The sequence below is a fragment of the Arachis ipaensis genome, chromosome B08, assembly GCF_000816755.2.
Source record: "Arachis ipaensis cultivar K30076 chromosome B08, Araip1.1, whole genome shotgun sequence".
In the NCBI taxonomy this organism is placed as follows: domain Eukaryota; kingdom Viridiplantae; phylum Streptophyta; class Magnoliopsida; order Fabales; family Fabaceae; genus Arachis; species Arachis ipaensis.
In genome coordinates, this window is record NC_029792.2 from 126,871,387 (window position 1) to 126,888,442 (window position 17,056).

At 37.5% G+C, this 17,056-nt stretch overlaps 3 protein-coding genes across 6 annotated transcripts; all 3 read left to right on the plus strand.

Annotated features, from left to right (window-relative positions):
* Positions 2,433 to 3,255, plus strand: LOC107611737. The gene is made up of 3 exons (XM_016313633.1): positions 2,433 to 2,452; positions 2,497 to 2,740; positions 2,788 to 3,255. The coding sequence occupies exons 1-3, from the start codon at positions 2,433 to 2,435 to the stop codon at positions 3,253 to 3,255; spliced, it is 732 nt and encodes a 243-aa protein (XP_016169119.1).
* Positions 5,146 to 8,705, plus strand: LOC107614034. Of its 4 annotated transcripts, XM_021110106.1 has the most exons (11): positions 5,146 to 5,389; positions 5,678 to 5,745; positions 6,369 to 6,466; positions 6,578 to 6,620; positions 6,887 to 6,969; positions 7,048 to 7,112; positions 7,359 to 7,417; positions 7,546 to 7,605; positions 7,852 to 7,884; positions 8,155 to 8,259; positions 8,356 to 8,705. In XM_021110106.1, the coding sequence occupies exons 1-11, from the start codon at positions 5,203 to 5,205 to the stop codon at positions 8,398 to 8,400; spliced, it is 846 nt and encodes a 281-aa protein (XP_020965765.1). In that variant the 5' UTR covers positions 5,146 to 5,202; the 3' UTR covers positions 8,401 to 8,705. The 4 variants fall into 4 exon arrangements, 3 of the variants coding, with proteins under 3 accessions (XP_020965765.1, XP_020965764.1, XP_020965766.1); XR_001614254.2 differs by lacking the exon at positions 5,146 to 5,389 and having other exon boundaries at positions 5,431 to 5,745; positions 7,852 to 7,888; positions 8,194 to 8,259; XM_021110105.1 differs by lacking the exon at positions 5,146 to 5,389 and having other exon boundaries at positions 5,431 to 5,745.
* LOC107613049 (probable glucan 1,3-alpha-glucosidase) lies at positions 9,558 to 14,898 on the plus strand. Its single transcript, XM_016314884.2, has 6 exons — positions 9,558 to 11,286; positions 12,115 to 12,388; positions 12,510 to 12,645; positions 13,452 to 13,662; positions 13,752 to 13,958; positions 14,175 to 14,898. The coding sequence occupies exons 1-6, from the start codon at positions 9,700 to 9,702 to the stop codon at positions 14,541 to 14,543; spliced, it is 2,784 nt and encodes a 927-aa protein (XP_016170370.1). The 5' UTR covers positions 9,558 to 9,699; the 3' UTR covers positions 14,544 to 14,898.

Sequence of the window (17,056 nt, forward strand, 5' to 3'; positions counted from 1 at the left end):
AGGGGATGTGAATGGAGGTAACTTCGTGGAGAAGATGAAGTGGTAGAAAGAGGAAGCGTAAGTCTCGAGAGACGTGTCGAGTGAATTAATGGTAATGGGGTTTAAATGACAATTATTACTGATTTGAAAAAATTGACGTCTTTTTGGATTAAGTGCTTTATGGTTTGATGATAATATCGAAGAAAACCACATTAATCTAAGGGGGCAATTTGTTGATCAAAAAATATTTTCGATAAAAGTAAGTGGAATCGAAACGAGTCAAGTATGGTTTCTCGAGAAGACACGCGCGTAAGTATAAAGTTGGAAGTGATTGGTGCCGATTTGGTTTTCGATTGTTTTGTTGATCGAGTGAGTCAAATCGAGGAGAAGGTTCGATTCGAAAAATCAAGTAAGGCCTTTGAAAGAGCCGGTCGAATAGTTGTGAAAGTGGGAAGTTAATAGCTTTTATTGTACGAGGAGATCATGGAGAATATCTACAATCATACGGCGGGAACGGTTACCAAGGGAGACTGCACTTTAAATTTGAAATATTGTATTTAATTTTAATTAATTACCAATTAATCGTCAGTTATGTAAAAATTAGCCTATAAATATTAGAAAATCTTAGTAAAGAGGGGTTGGAACTTTTACTCAGAAAAAACACTCTAGCACTCTCACATCCCAGCGAATCCCTGAGTTTGCAATCGAGTTACATTTTCTGTAGGGTTCCTTCCATTTTCTCCTTTCTTTTAATTTATTCTTTCTGTAAACTTATCATTTCAATTAATTTTATTTACTAAATGTTCTTTACTTTTGTTTGTTCAATTTATCCTTCTGCATTTGAATCTTTTATGTTGAAGTCCTTTCGATCCAATCAAGGGCATTGTATTGTCTTCTTTTAATTTCATTGCAAATCTTTCCATTTATTATTTATTTAGTTTTCAAAACTTTCAATTTCTAAGTCTTAATTATTAATTTACAGATTTACTTTATTTTAATTTTTAAATTTGGTCTAATCGAAGACGCTTTTGATGCACTTCTAAAAAACTGGTACTCGCACAGAGGAGTAGGTTTCGCTCCCAGACCACTAGATATCGAACCACCATCAATTTGCTAAAAATCGACAAAACACACATTTTACAAAACGGATACTAAAATACATTTTTTTCATAAACTATATAAACCGGGGACCCACGGTTTACAAATGAACATAAACGCGACCCTTTTTGCATCTACATCTCTCCATCTTCATGCTTTGCATCACCATGCATCACTATGTCCCTGGCATTAGTCCCACTGCATTGTTTGATTCTCCCATTATGCTCTCCAATTCTCAGGTTACTCTGCTTTCTCTCTCTATATATATATATATATTCTTAATTTTTTCAAAAATCCTTTTAATTATTTTGTTTTAATTTTATCAAAAGATCAAATTTTTTGGACCCTGGGATGTTGTGTTTATTTATTTATTTTTGTTTTCATTTTTTTTTTGTCAGGATATGCCTTCTCTAACTATTGACTCATTTCATTGGCTAAATTTTCTACCATTTGATCAAGAGAATTTTAATGATGCTCCTAAATCTTCCTTCAAGTTTAAGAACAATTTATTTTTATATAATATCAAATATGAAATAAATTATAATCTTAAAATAATTAATTGCATTTATGTGTTGAAAACTATGCTAAGATTGAAGGTCTAGGTTGGAAAAATGTTCAACTGGAAGCAAAAAATACATATACATAGAAACCGCGAGACCCCTACTGCGATTTCTAGCCATTTTGCATATTAACATAAACCGCTGTAGGGGTATAGTGGTTTATGCACATTTGATATTCACACACAAACCGCGACACCCCTATCGTGAATTATGTGCAGTTTGGCTTCGAACGTAATTCGCAAGACCTCTGTAGCGGTTTACGTTCATTTTGTAAACCGTGGGTCCCTTGTTGCGGTTTACATAGTTTATGAAAAAAATGCATTTTGGTATCCGTTTTGCAAAATGTGTATTCTGGTAAAATTAGAAGTCAAATTATTTATTTTGGTAAATTGCCCTCTATTTTAATTTGTATTTTTTGTTTAGTTTATTTTCAATCAAATTTGATTTATTTATGGGCAATTTACTGAAATAAATAAACCGGCCTCTAAATTTACCAGAATACACATTTTGCAAAATAAATACCGAAATAATTTTTTTCCATAAACTATGTAAACTGTGACAGAGGTCCCGCGGTTTACGAATGCACGTAATCTGCTATAGGGGTGTCGTAGATTACGTTCGAAGCAAATCATCACATAATTCGCGGTAGGGGTGTCGCGGTTTATGTGTGATGATGTAAACGTGCATAAACCGCTACAGGGGTCTAGCGGTTTATTCTTTGTTAAATTCGCCTATATATACCACTCAAGATAGGGAGTGGGGCATTTGAGGAGAGTTATTTTCACACTTTCACAAATGGATAATGAGGAGAGCTTGTTGGTTCTAGTCTACTGCTATGGTAAAATAAAAAAAATAATAGGCATGGTGTTAAGTTCACTGATAAAGAACCGCTGAGCGTTTTTATCCGTTCAACTGATACTTTGTCGGATCTGAAGAGGAACATATTGCAGAAGGCAGAGTTGTGTGGGGCCAAGTTGGTGAAGAAGGTGTTCTACAAGATTTTGATGGCATTTGTGTCAAGTGGTGTGCAGTATGAAACATTTGTGATAGGGTCGGATGAAGACATGGAGGTCTTGTTTCATTGTTGGCGGAGTTTTTCGGAGGTGAGAATACACGAGTTGTTTGCCAAGTTGGAAGACCGTGTCGACAGTTCCGGAGCTTCAGTGCCAAATCCTCAGTCGACGATGGTAGGGGTGCTACGACTTCGATGCCTATCGTTGCTCCTGGTAGTCTCTTAGCTGCACATTCACTTGTTCTAGCACCGGCTGCTAGGTCACCTGGTATGATTACTAGTCTTGTTGGTGGTGGTGAGCCGGATCACGTTGAGGACGCGATGCGGGAAGATGATTCGGACGATGAGCCCGATCACATATCGGGGGATACTGAGGAGGAGACTCCAGTGGCCCCACCTGCACCTCAGGGGCCATCCAGTTCTGGGTCCCACCAACAACCACCGTATTTCTCGACGCTGAACCTGGAAGCAGTGAGTCAACAACCGGATGAGGCATACACCTTCGAGGGTAATACTTCTGGGGAATTTCATATTGGCCAATCTTTCCAGATTAAGGAGGAAGCTGTGATGAGTGTTAAGGATTATAGCATTGGTCGTGGAGTTTAGTATCGGGTTATGGAATCAGATCATCTGAAGTTAGGGGTGGCAACGGGGAGGGTAGGGGTAGGTTTTTGGTCTACCCGACCCCGCCCTACAAAAACCCGCATCAAACGCATCAAACGCGGGTAATTACTCGCCCCGAATGAGTAGGGACGGGGTGGAAACCCGCGGGTTTGGATAGTGTTGCCACCCCTATCTGAAGTATGTTGGGAGATGTAAGGAGTTTGGAAACGGCTGCACGTGGATAATCCGCGTGGCACTTCGGCAGCGCAAGGGTAACTGGGAGGTTAGAAGGTACAACGGAGCCCACACTTGCCTGGCCACTTCGATTTCGAGCGACCACCGACAGCTCGATTACTACGTAATCTGTGCTAGGATCTATCCGTTGATCAGAGCCGATGCAGCGGTTACGATAAAGGTGTTGCAAGAAGCTACTGAGTCAACCTACGGATTCAGGCCTAGTTATAGGAAGGTGTGGAAGGCAAAGCAGAAAGCAGTCGCACAGATTTACGGGGATTGGAAATAGTCGTACGCCGAGTTGCCCCGGTGGATCCTTGGTATGCAAGCAACGATGGACAAAACGATAGCTTTGTTGAAGACTTCTCCAGTGCATGTTGGTGATGAGGTTGATGAGTCTACAAAGTACTTTCATCGACTTTTCTGGACATTCTTTGAGGCTTTTGAACATTGCAAGCCATTAATCAGCATTGACAGTACGCATCTGTATGGGAAGTATGGCGGGACTTTGCTTCTGGCTATTGCACAAGATGAAAATTCGAATATATTGCCAGTTGCTTTTGCACTTGTTGAGGGAGAGAATGCTGAGTCGTGGGCTATTTTCTTATCCCACTTGCGTCAACATGTGACCCCACAAGAAGGAATTCTAGTGATCTCTGACAGACACAACGGCATTAAGGCTGCACTGGAAGCACCAGACAATGGTTGGCAACCGCCTCATGCATAGTAAATAAGTAAGTATTTTTTATGAATAGTATTTAAATGACAAATAAATAAGTAGAAAAATTCGCATTAGTTATAAAAACTAATGTCATCTTTAATAGGATCGCATAATTTCAAAACATACAAAATGATATAATAAAGTATAGTTTAATTAATGTGCACAATAAAACAAACGTAAAATTTATATAATAGCAGTTAAATATGAAAAGTAATGACAACCATCTGTTTTAAGGTATTATATTAAATTGTAACTTAAATTTATGTGATTATTAGTTAAAAATTTATAGTAATATACTATTTTTATTATATTAATTAAAATTAAATTATTTAACACGCACGTCAATAAAAAATTATTATTTTTATACATCTAGATATTTAAAAGAGACAAAAATGAATTCTTTTAATAACACTTTAACAACTCATACAAGTTAACATAATGGATGGTTATAGATCAAAATGATAGATTTAAATTGAAAATTGTGATAATTGTACTTGGTGATAATTAATTACAATCGGGTGAAGAAAAGGTGGAAGGAGGAAAAAAAAAAAAAAGGAAAGGAGAACAAGGTGAATAAAAAAATATAATGTATTGTCACCAATTTAGAAAATCAATCCCTCAGTAGAAAAGTTTCTATGTTTAGCAAGAGAGAAACCAAGAGAGCGGAAGTAATGAGAAAGATGTGAGAGTGAATGATAAATTAAACATTTTGATTCAGAAGATAAAAAGCATAAGAGTGAGTTGTTTCATGCGTTTGGAGTGTGAATATTTTTGTTATAGAAAATTTTGATAATTTAATTAGATTTGATTAACCAAAAAATTTAGTCATATAATAGTAATGTATAAATATTATAATTATAAATTATTAAATCAAACAAATACAAATGAGATAAATATTAAAAAAAACTCTATTTATAATTAAGTAAAAAGTAATTTTATGAAATCAATTATTTCCAATTAATTTTGTGAGGATGAAGCTGGGAGTGTAATCAGAAATGGCGGTGCCAACATTGAAGTTGAGGTGCTTTCCCACCGCACTCCGATTCCACTCTAACCTTCCTTCATTCTCCACTCTCCGCCCTCTCCTCTGCCACGCCGCCACCACCGCCAACAGAAACAACAAGAGGAGTAAGAGTAATAATAACACCGCTCCTCCTCCTTCTTCTCCTCTTCCCAAACCACCAGCTGGATTCGCTCTATTTTTAATTAAGTAAAAAGTAATTTTATGAAATCAATTATTTCCAATTAATTTTGTGAGGATGAAGCTGGGAGTGTAATCAGAAATGGCGGTGCCAACATTGAAGTTGAGGTGCTTTCCCACCGCACTCCGATTCCACTCTAACCTTCCTTCATTCTCCACTCTCCGCCCTCTCCTCTGCCACGCCGCCACCACCGCCAACAGAAACAACAAGAGGAGTAAGAGTAATAATAACACCGCTCCTCCTCCTTCTTCTCCTCTTCCCAAACCACCAGCTGGATTCGTCGTCGACCAACGCGGCAAGCTTGTCTCCGCTTCCAAGCACCGCCTTGCCACTCTCGTAACTTTATTATTATTATTATTATTATTATTATTATTATTATTATTATTATTATTATTATTCATGCTTGATGTTAGAATTTTGAGCAAAGCAATAATTTAGTCCCAAAGAATGAGGCCATGAAAGTTATTGCACTTGAAAGGCCTAAACTACCCTATGATTCCGAAAATAATTGACATAAAGCACTGCCGTTAGTTAAAAACGAAATTGAGATAACGGTTTTGACAAATTTGTGAAATGTAGCACATCTTTCAAGTAACTCGGGCTTGTTTAGTTTTTGGCTGCTACACTCTCAGATTTTCAATATTTGAATTTTTTATGACTAAATTGTTGGTGTAATTGGGAATGTCCAGGGTGCTTGTTGCTGTGTTAATTTGATTGAGTTGGATGGTTACTAACTAACAGATTAAACTTTTAGCTTTTGAATTTGTTCCTTGTTACCCTGTTCTTCTAAATAAATATAGAATTCCAACATACTGCAATTTGCATAATTCATGAAGGAGCATAATAAATATCTAACTATTCATGTGCCTTTACCTAACCACAGAAATGGTTCATGACACACAGGAAAATAAAATGAGTGTTTCGAGTTTAAATGATAAATTGTTTTTGTTGTTGTTAAGGTTGATCCGGCAAACAATCTTCCCTTGGAGTGTGTGGTTAGGAGAGAGTTCACCAGCTCTCAAGGCCACCAGTGCATGCTGCTCTGCCCGGTCGACTTGTCTGTAAACCATTTCTATCTTATGCTGTTATACTATTGTGTCTTTGCCTTTATCTTAATATATATTGTTTCGTGATTATGGACTGTGGACTCTGGAATTCTTCACTGCAGGCCTATCCAAATATTGAGGAGTACTGGTGTTGGGTGGTCCGATGTAAGTTTCGACTCGTTTGTATATTTATTGGTTGCTGACTATTCTTGAATCTTGATTCAGCACTGAATTTTCTAGATATATTTATTGGTTCTAGATGTATAGTGTGATCTTGTTTTATTTATATTACTATAACTACCATGAACTAGTTTTGAATAACTGATCATCTTAACTAGAAGAAAGTTTTGTTTACTAGTTACATGGAAAAGGCATTTCTTTTCCTTCCCTCGGTGAGGCTCCATTCCAAATATCTTGTTTCCATGTTTTAGGTCGGTGATGCGGAACTTGAATCTATCATGCCTGCTGCTGCCTATGCACTTGCCAAGATACGCATGTATTTGGTTTACAGTGGGTATGTATTCCTTCCCTCATAATTCAGAAAGTTATGGAATTTATTTGATCATTAAATATTTAGGCTTGTCCATCTCAGATACTGTTACACAGCTCGTGGTGGATTTTGCTACTCAGAAGAGAACATATTTGACTTTCATGCAGGTAAGGAGTAGTGCTTTATTTGCCCTTTACTCACAATATCTAATATCTCAGACACCAGAAGATATGATATGCTGCATAACAATTTGAATTTTGAACTACTGCTAAAGTGATAAAATTCTCCCTACTTTGCTTGTTTGTCTCTTGCGCGTGGTATTTTGGGGTGATGAATTTGTAATATGCTGTATAACTATTTGATTGGACACCCAATATTTAATGGATGATGCTTTTCATTAATTTATTTTGCAGATGGTAAAGAGGCGGATGACTCACCAACTGAAGGTGTAGAAATTACACATTTCAGTCAGGTAATATATCAGCTTCAACTGCACAAACATGTGATAGTTTTGTTGTCTCTTTGAAGGTTTTTATTTTTGGCATAACAAAGTTTACCAGTTATATTAGTGTATGCTAATTTTTAGCAATATTGTTACAGGAAGGGGAACACTACATGATTTATACACCATCTGATCCACTTCTTTTTGTTGCTGTCAAGGTAAGTTTCTGCAATCAAGTTCTGGAAGCAGTTATTACTTCTATTAAACAGTGGCAGACGTGAATTGAACTGCAAATTTTTCTGTTATTCCTTCTATGGTTGATTGGTAACTTTTCAAATAACAAATGCTAATGTAATGCATTTCTATGGTTGGTTGGAAACTTCTGAAATATTAAAGACCATTGCCATGAGAAACTGGGTATTCTGAAGCAAAATATAATCAACTTAGCCGTCTTCTTTCTGCAGGATCAAAATGGGATGTTGCAAATTGCTGATGATGTAAGTAGGCGCTCCACACAGAATTCGGAAACTTCACTTTCTCAGCTTCTATATGTTGCTTATAGTTTGGTTTATATTTCCAATAAGAATTCGGAAACAATCTTGTGGAGCACTTAAATGGGTTGTGCTCCTTTCATTCATAGAGTGACGCATGAGCAATTATAATATGTTAATCCATAAATGGATAGAGTATGACCCACCCTAGTGTTCTAGGAGCATGCAATCTCACACTGCAAATTTAGTATAATGTCCGCATTATTTCCCAAACAGGGTGACTATGACGGAGCTAATGTCAACTTTTGTGGACAGGAACTTCTTGAGGATCCAGCTGTCTCTAGCGCCATAGATGAAGAGACCGAATTCAATACCTTGGTGGTACGTAGTTTCGTTCTTCCAAACTTTCTTAATGTTATCAACTTCATCTCTATTCATTTCTGTAATTTGTGATGTCATTTACTGATTTACAAGCAGGAGGAAGAAGCTGCACTTCTTGACTCATTGTTGGGTAAAAGATAACCAGAAAGTAGTTTCCTCAGAAATGCCACCAAATTCTGCTGTTTCTATTTTTTGTATAGGATCAATTTTGTATTGTGAGTATGCATGTGCTTTATGTCTAGTGCAGTATGCTAATGTTAACATGTAACAATTCTCCTTAAGATTTAGATTTCATTTGATATAAGCTTTAGCGCTTAATGTGATTATTATAAAGATTGCATGACATGGAGGCAATGTAATATTGGACCATTATTCAAACTTTAACGGCAGAATAAATCGTTGTCAGAGGTGCATCTTCGTCTGCATTAGACAGTGTAGTGATGTTATTTAGATGAGAGTATGGTTTAGGATTTTAGGGCGGCAGAGTTGCATTAAATTTAAGAGAGCACCTGCTATCATAAGTCTTGTACTGGGAATTAAATTTGTGTTCTTGTGAGATACTGGCTCGTTTTTTATTAAATGTCATTGGCTTTGTAAACAAATGATTCAACAGGAAAGAATTTAATTTTGATTTATTGGTAGCATAAAGTAGTATTATAAAAGATAAAAGTGATATTATTGTTCTTTTTTATGACAATCACCCAATACATATGATAAAGTCAAGTGATATTTTTATGCGTGAAAAAGTAAAAGAAAAACTTAAGATTGTCTTACTTGTCTAATCTAAGTGTTTGTTTGGATATTATTATTTTGATAAAAAGAATTTTTTTTTTAAATGTGTTTGATAAATTTCTAATAGTAAAAATAAAAGTATTAAAAAAATTAAAAAAATATTTTTTTAAAAAGCTGTAATTTATATTTTTTTTAAAAGATTTTTTTTAGAAAAAAAGATGTTTTTTATGTAATAAATAAATAAAAAATATTTTATATTGTTATATTTAAATATAATTAATAAATAAAAATATTTTTTAGAGGCAGTTATGAAGTTGATAGTTAAAAATTATTAAATGATAATTTAGTTAAATATATCAAATTATTTAATATTTTTAATTATTAATTTCATATAAAATATGTAAATTTTTATAATATTTTATTATTTCTAACATTTTAAAAATTTTAAAATAATCTCTAAAATTTAATTTATATTAATTTTTTACCTAACATCTGAGAAAGTAGTAATTCGATGGATATGCAAGTAAAACATGCCAACAACTACCCAAACTACTTTCCGAAAACGAAAATTACAAACATGCCCTCAAGGCCATGGCTGAGTGAGAGTGAGTGAGGAAGACGTTGATTGCTGAATGCTGTTACACTGAGTCATAGCTTCATGTAAGAGTGTAAGACCATAGCTCCATTTCCATGATCTGAACAAAGAACATGAAGAACAAGACCCAAACCCTCCCTCTTCTCTTCTTCCTCCTCTTCCAATTCCTCTTCTTCAACCACGTCCATTCCTGGAAGAAAGAAGAGTTCCGAACCTGCCACCAAACCCCTTTCTGCAAACGCGCCCGATCCCGAACCTCATCCACTTCCACCCCTCTCATCGCCACTGACGTCACCATCTCCGACGGAAACCTCATTGCCAAACTCGTCGCTAAATCCAAACAAGAAGAAACCCAACAAAACACAAACCCTTTACTCCTCTCTCTCTCCGTATACCAAAACGGCGTCGTTCGTGTAACCATCGATGAGGACCGTTCCCTCAACCCTCCCAAGTCCCGCTTCCACGTCCCCGACGTCGTCGTTTCGGAGTTTCAAAGCACAAAGCTATGGCTCCAGCGCGTCACGCAGGAAACCCTAGACGGTGACGATTCTCCTTCCTCCGTCGTCTATGTCTCTGATGGATTTGACGCCGTGCTCCGCCACGATCCCTTCGAGGTCTTTGTCCGAGATAAATCGAATGGGAACACTCGTGTCGTGTCTATGAACTCTCACGGATTGTTTGATTTCGAGCAATTGAAGGTGAAAGGCGAAGGCGACGATTGGGAAGAGAGTTTCCGAAGTCACCACGATAAGCGACCTTACGGTCCTCAGTCGATTAGCTTCGATGTCACGTTTCATGGCGCGGATTTTGTGTATGGAATCCCTGAACATGCCACAAGCCTCGCGTTGAAGCCGACGAAGGGGCCTGGTGTGGAAGAATCTGAACCATATAGGCTATTCAATTTGGATGTTTTCGAGTACATTCATGATTCACCTTTCGGCCTATACGGATCAGTTCCGTTCATGCTTTCGCATGGGAAGCAGAGGGGGAGTTCCGGTTTTTTCTGGTTGAATGCTGCTGAAATGCAAATCGATGTTCTTGGATCGGGCTGGGATGCGGAGAATGGGATTTCGAAGCTGCCCAAGAACCGGGTTGATACGCTTTGGATGAGTGAGGCTGGTGTTGTGGATGCGTTTTTCTTTGTTGGCCCTACTCCTAAGGATGTGCTGAAGCAGTACACTAGTGTAACGGGGATGCCGGCAATGCCACAATTGTTTTCGACAGCTTATCATCAGTGTAGGTGGAACTATAGGGACGAGGAGGATGTGGAGCATGTGGATTCTAAGTTTGATGAGTTTGATATACCTTATGATGTGTTGTGGCTTGACATCGAGCACACTGATGGGAAGAAGTATTTTACTTGGGACAATGTGCTGTTCCCTAACCCTGAGGAGATGCAGAGGAAGATTGCCGCGAAGGGCAGGCACATGGTTACCATCGTGGATCCTCATATTAAGCGCGACAATTCATTTCCTTTGCACAAGGAGGCAACTGAGAAGGGGTATTATGTTAAGGATTCTAATGGCAATGACTATGATGGATGGTGCTGGCCTGGCTCGTCTTCGTACCTCGATATGTTGAGCCCAGAGATTAGGTCTTGGTGGGGTGATAAGTTCTCTTATCAGAATTATGTTGGTTCAACTCCTTCACTCTATATATGGAACGACATGAACGAGCCTTCGGTCTTCAATGGTCCTGAGGTATGTGAGATATTTCAGGGGCGTACTTGCTATTTTGGTTTCATGGTTTTGATTATGTTCTGGATGTACTTATGCAATGTATTTCATGGTACATTGATGATTTCATGCATTTGGATTTAGGAAAAGGAATAGAATTCATATATTTGTAGGGAACTAACCACTGATCAATAAACCCATTTCATCATAATTATCTAAGCAATGCAATAATGATCATATGAGCCTCTAAATAGAAGACTGGTATTCCGCTTATATGCTAGGAAAATCAATAAGATTTTAAATAGTTCATGCACGCATAGACTGGCATATGTTATCTCTATAAGGCCAACAAAGATGATATGCATATATCACAACTCAATAGTATTAGAGGCCAATAGCTTCTTCCCAATTTTTATTCCACCACAATGCTTCGTATCATTTGTTGTTATGGCAATAAACTGTTAGTGTAGCTTCTGTAGCAAATTGCCTCAACTGGAAGAGGCTGGAGAATAAATACTAAATCTCCCTTGGTGATTGAGGAGTCAATCAATATATAGGATAATATTGGGGCTAAAATTATTGTAGAAAGTTTGATTCTGAGATATCCAACAATGTGGTCTAACTTGTTCTGCTATCTTATACAAGTATCTATGAATGTTCATTTCTCATGTCTATTTATAATGTTTTAAGATTTGTTGTCATTTGAAAAGTAGAGCATGGATCTATGGGTTCCATGTAATCCATATTTCCTGCTCCACTGTTCTTTTGTGACATGTCTATTGAGATTTTAATCTTATAATGTCCTCTTGGAGATATGCAAATCAAAGATGTGGTTGGTTGCTTTGTATCCAGGTGACAATGCCTAGAGATGCTTTACACATCGGAGGTGTGGAGCACCGTGAGGTGCACAATGCCTACGGATACTACTTCCACATGGCAACATCTGAAGGGCTGGTAAAACGTGGTGATGGGAAAGACAGGCCATTCGTTCTGTCGAGAGCATTATTCGCTGGAACTCAAAGGTATGGAGCAATTTGGACTGGGGACAACACTGCCGAGTGGGATCACCTAAGAGTTTCTGTTCCAATGGTTTTGACCCTTGGTCTTGCTGGGGTGTCATTCTCTGGTTGGTACCATCCTTCTCATGAAGTATTAATTATTTCTATTTATTTCGGATATTTATTCTCAGTATTAGGTATTAGCACAATATGTCATTCAAATGATCATATCTCATGTATGTTATATAGGTGCTGATGTTGGTGGCTTTTTTGGGAATCCTGAGCCCGAATTATTAGTTCGGTGGTATCAGCTAGGAGCTTTCTATCCTTTCTTTAGGGCCCATGCTCATCATGATACCAAAAGACGAGAACCATGGTTGTTTGGGTAAGATTGCTTTACTTTAAGACTTTCTTTTTCTTAGGTAAAAGAAATCGTTTTCTTTTGGTAATTAGTAAGCAGCCTTACTTTTCTTTGATTACGAGCCATCCACTGCTGAAAATGAGTGAAATTCATATTAAATCATGCAATAACCTATTGAAGTGAAGTGACTGATTTATTTATTTATTTTTTTTTTTGGGGGAAGTGACTACAAAAATATTATGTCACTTAAGTGAAATGACTACAAAAATATTCTGTCACTTTAGATTTATAAATGAATTGGAGCACACCATATGAAATATTACTAAATTGTTTCTAAAAGGGTATATATTAAATTAGGCTATCTGTACACTAGAAATAAAGTTCTCCACAGAAGTACTATCCCACTTTAGATGTAAATGAATTGGAGCTACATTGTATATCAAACTTCAAATCAGTATATTATAAATAGATGTCCACTAAAATTCACAACAACTCCCATTTGGCTTCATCTCCTGATCTCCCTAACTGGGTGATGCAAACATGAAGGGAGTTGATATGTAGCAATTCTGCCTAAATTTGTCATAATTCAATTGTCTCGATTATCAAATTGTGCCTGATATTGTGTGAAATCTTTTTTTAATTTTCTCATATTTATTTTTATTTTATTTTATTTTTTTAAAGAATGTCATCAAGACAGGGAAGTATAGTATTATAAGATGACAGCTTAAGAGATCCTCCTTACTAGAGTTAAACAAACAATTTCCCAACATTTCTGATTTGATTAATTTTGTTTGTCAACATTATGATTTAGTGATCCTCGTGTTATGCAGAGAACGAAATACAGAGTTGATTAGGGATGCAATACATGTTCGATATGCACTGCTTCCATATTACTATACATTATTCAGGGAGGCTAACACTACTGGTGTTCCTGTTATGCGTCCATTGTGGATGGAATTCCCATCTGAGGAAGCTACCTTCAGCAATGATGAAGCTTTCATGATTGGAAACAGTCTATTAGTGCAGGGGATATACACTGAGGTGCTTTAGTTAGTTTTTCAGTAAAATCATTTGTTTCCTTCATTTTTGTGGTTCCTGACTGAAGATTTTACAATGCTTATGGATGGCAGCGAGCTAAACAAACTTCAGTGTATTTGCCTGGAAAAGAATCCTGGTATGACTTTAGAACCGGAAATGTATACAAGGGAGGGGCGACACACAAGTTGGCTGTTACAGAAGAGAGCATTCCTGTCTTCATGAGAGCTGGAACCATTATAACAAGGAAAGACCGATTTAGGAGAAGTTCCACTCAGATGACAAATGATCCTTATACTCTGGTATGTATTCAAGCTGATTTTCTGCAATTCTTGTTAATATGCTTGAATGCTTATACTTGGTCTTGGACTATTGCTTTTCTATTCAACAGGAACACTTTGAACATTGTATGCCATATTGCCATTGTGAGAAGATATTGCTGTGGAATATTTGAATGAGTTTAATGTAAAATGGTTTGCTACTCTTATCATGATAAAATTTCTGATGTTGTCTGACAGGTAATAGCTCTAAATAGTTCTCAAGCAGCCGAAGGTGAACTATACATTGATGATGGCAGCAGCTTTAATTTTCTGCAAGGTGCCTATATCCACAGGCGTTTCATTTTCAAAGATGGCAAGCTTACATCTTTAGACCTCGCACCTGCTTCCAGTGGCAATGCTCGGTATCCGGTAAACACTGTTATTGAGAGGATTATTCTGTTAGGACATGCTTCTGGTTCAAAGAATGCTCTGGTTGAACCTTCAAATCAGAAGGTTGATATTGAACTCGCCCCATTTTGGGTTCAAAGGAAAAACTCACCAGCAGTAATGACCATTCGCAAGCCTAATGTCCGTGTCACTGATGATTGGACTATAAAAATTTTGTGAATCAAAGTTTCTTTGAGGGAGGAATCTAATGCCCAATCATCAATCTTGGAGGGCAAAACCAAATTTGCCCTGTTTCTATAGCTATGTTTGTAGAAGTTGAGGCAAGAAAGGGAAACAAGTCAACAACATTCTTGAAGAATGTCTGCACCAAATTCAGTTTCCTTGTTTAATGACGTAGGATTTGGTAACTTTTTGAGACACCGTTGTTTTCTACGAGAATCAGTTTGATAAGGAAAATTTTTCATCCTCCGGAATGGTGCTCTCTTGAGAAAGCTGATGTGATCAATTTTATAACTTGGTTAGTTTAGGTTTATGCAAACTTAATCATCTATACTAAATGGATTTTCACTTCAAATTTTATTTGTTAAATAGTTGACGTGACTTGAAAGTTGGGTATACATATAACGTATTAGCGCTGCCGAAATGTGCTAATTGAGGAAAAATATCAACATAACAAATGTTATATAGATAAAATGTGATCATTTCTAGGTTGATCAAGTTTTATTTGTGGTCAAATATTATTCATTTGTGATATCAAATAAAATTTTATTTAATTGTAAAATCACAGAAAAGAAAAACTAAAGTATATATAACCATCTCTTTAAAATTTTTACGAACTTAAGAAATGTTGCAGCAGACCATATGCAATTTGGTGTATAAATATAAATAGATAATTCCCTTAGCACGTCTGCACGTGGCTATTACAAAATCAATAATGCTAGATGAAGAACCATTCTTGATTTCTTGTCCAATCATTGTACAACCAAGTTATAGAAAGTTTTCGTATTTAGTTTTACGAATAAATAGTTATTTTTTATCATGAAAGATTGAGGCGCAAATAATATTGACAATTATAACTGATGTGGACCATAAACCCCGGCCCAAACAAACACAACGGTTACCAAGAGAGCTAGGAACCAGGTAACAAATCACTCAACAACAGAAGGAAGATTCTAAACACCAACCACGATGAGAACTGTAGGAAAGTCCGAGATATTGGTTATTTGGCACAACGGCTTCCCTATCTATTTAAACAACATCGGATTGACGGAAGAGATAAGCACTATACAGTACCACTTCTTCTTTTCTCTTTGACTTTATCTTCGATTCATTTGAAATACTTCTTCTTACTTGAGCGTCAAAGATTCTTTTGCAGGTGTTCCACCCGCGGAGATTGGTAACCAGCCGACCTATACCTCGCCCCGACGAATAGCGGCACCGCGTATCTGAAATTATTTAAAGCTCGGATCGCCTATAGATCGGCCTGTGTAACCCGGACGGAACATTTGGCACCCACCGTGGGGCCAGAAAATAAAAACCCCACTAAGCTTAACCCTCTTTTTTAGCTTTGTGCTCCCTTTTTTCAGGATTTCTCAAATCTCGAAAGATGGCTGACAACGGAGTCCAGCAACACACACAAGCAGAGCTCTTAGCTCAGATTGCCGAGTTTCAGGCGAAAGTTCGAAGGATAGTTGAATTGTCGTCCAACAACCGAGCTGGGAAATATGGCGAGGGAGATCCCAAAAGCTCAAGCCAGAATGACACGGAATCCCAAAAGCTCACCCCGCCAAAAGAGAAACTGACTATAGACAACCCCTTCTCAGAAGACATCATGAAATTCCAAATGCCAAAAAATTTTATGCTGCCTGCTGTCCTTGAACCATACAAGGGGTTCGGTGATCCTCGTGTCCATATTAGAAATTTCAATCCATGATGTTCTTTAATGGTGCCTCTGAGCTCATACTTTGCCGAGCCTTTCCTACTTATTTAGATGGTTCTGCATTACTCTGGTTCTCTAAGTTGTCTGCAGGTTCAATATCTTCTTTTGAAGAACTGGCGAGATCCTTCATCGATTGCTTCGCTGCATCAAGAATATATGTGCATGGGACAGACTACCTAAGCACCATCAAGCAAGGGCAACACGAGAGCATAAAGGACTACATGACGCGGTTTGCTAAGGCAATCATGGAGACTCCAGATCTAAGCCCAGAGGTCCACCTACACGCCCTCAAAAGTGGCCTCAGACCTGGCAAGTTCCAAGAGATGATCACAGTAACAAAACCGAAAACGTTGGACGAATTCCGAGAAAAGGCCGCTGGCCAAATGGAGATCGAAGAGTTTCGGGAAGCTCGGAAGATAGACAAGCACCAACCTAGAAGGGAGGAAGAAAAGAACTTTAGATCACCAAGCAACAAAGAGCTAAAGAAACCTTTCAAACTTAACCCCAAGTTCGATAACTATACTCGGTTCAACGCGAAAAGAGAAGACATTATAAAAGAAATCCTTCATGCCCAGATAATCAAACCTCCGATCAGGGCCGGTAATTATCAGAATCAGAGGTTCATTGACGGAACAAAGCATTGCGCCTTCTATCAGAAATTCGGCCACACAACAGATGAATGTGTGGCGGCAAAAGACCTACTGGAACGGTTGACAAGGTAAGGACTCTTAGACAAATATGTTGACGGAAGAAAGAATAGAGAAGGAAACAAGACACCAGAGACAATTAGTCA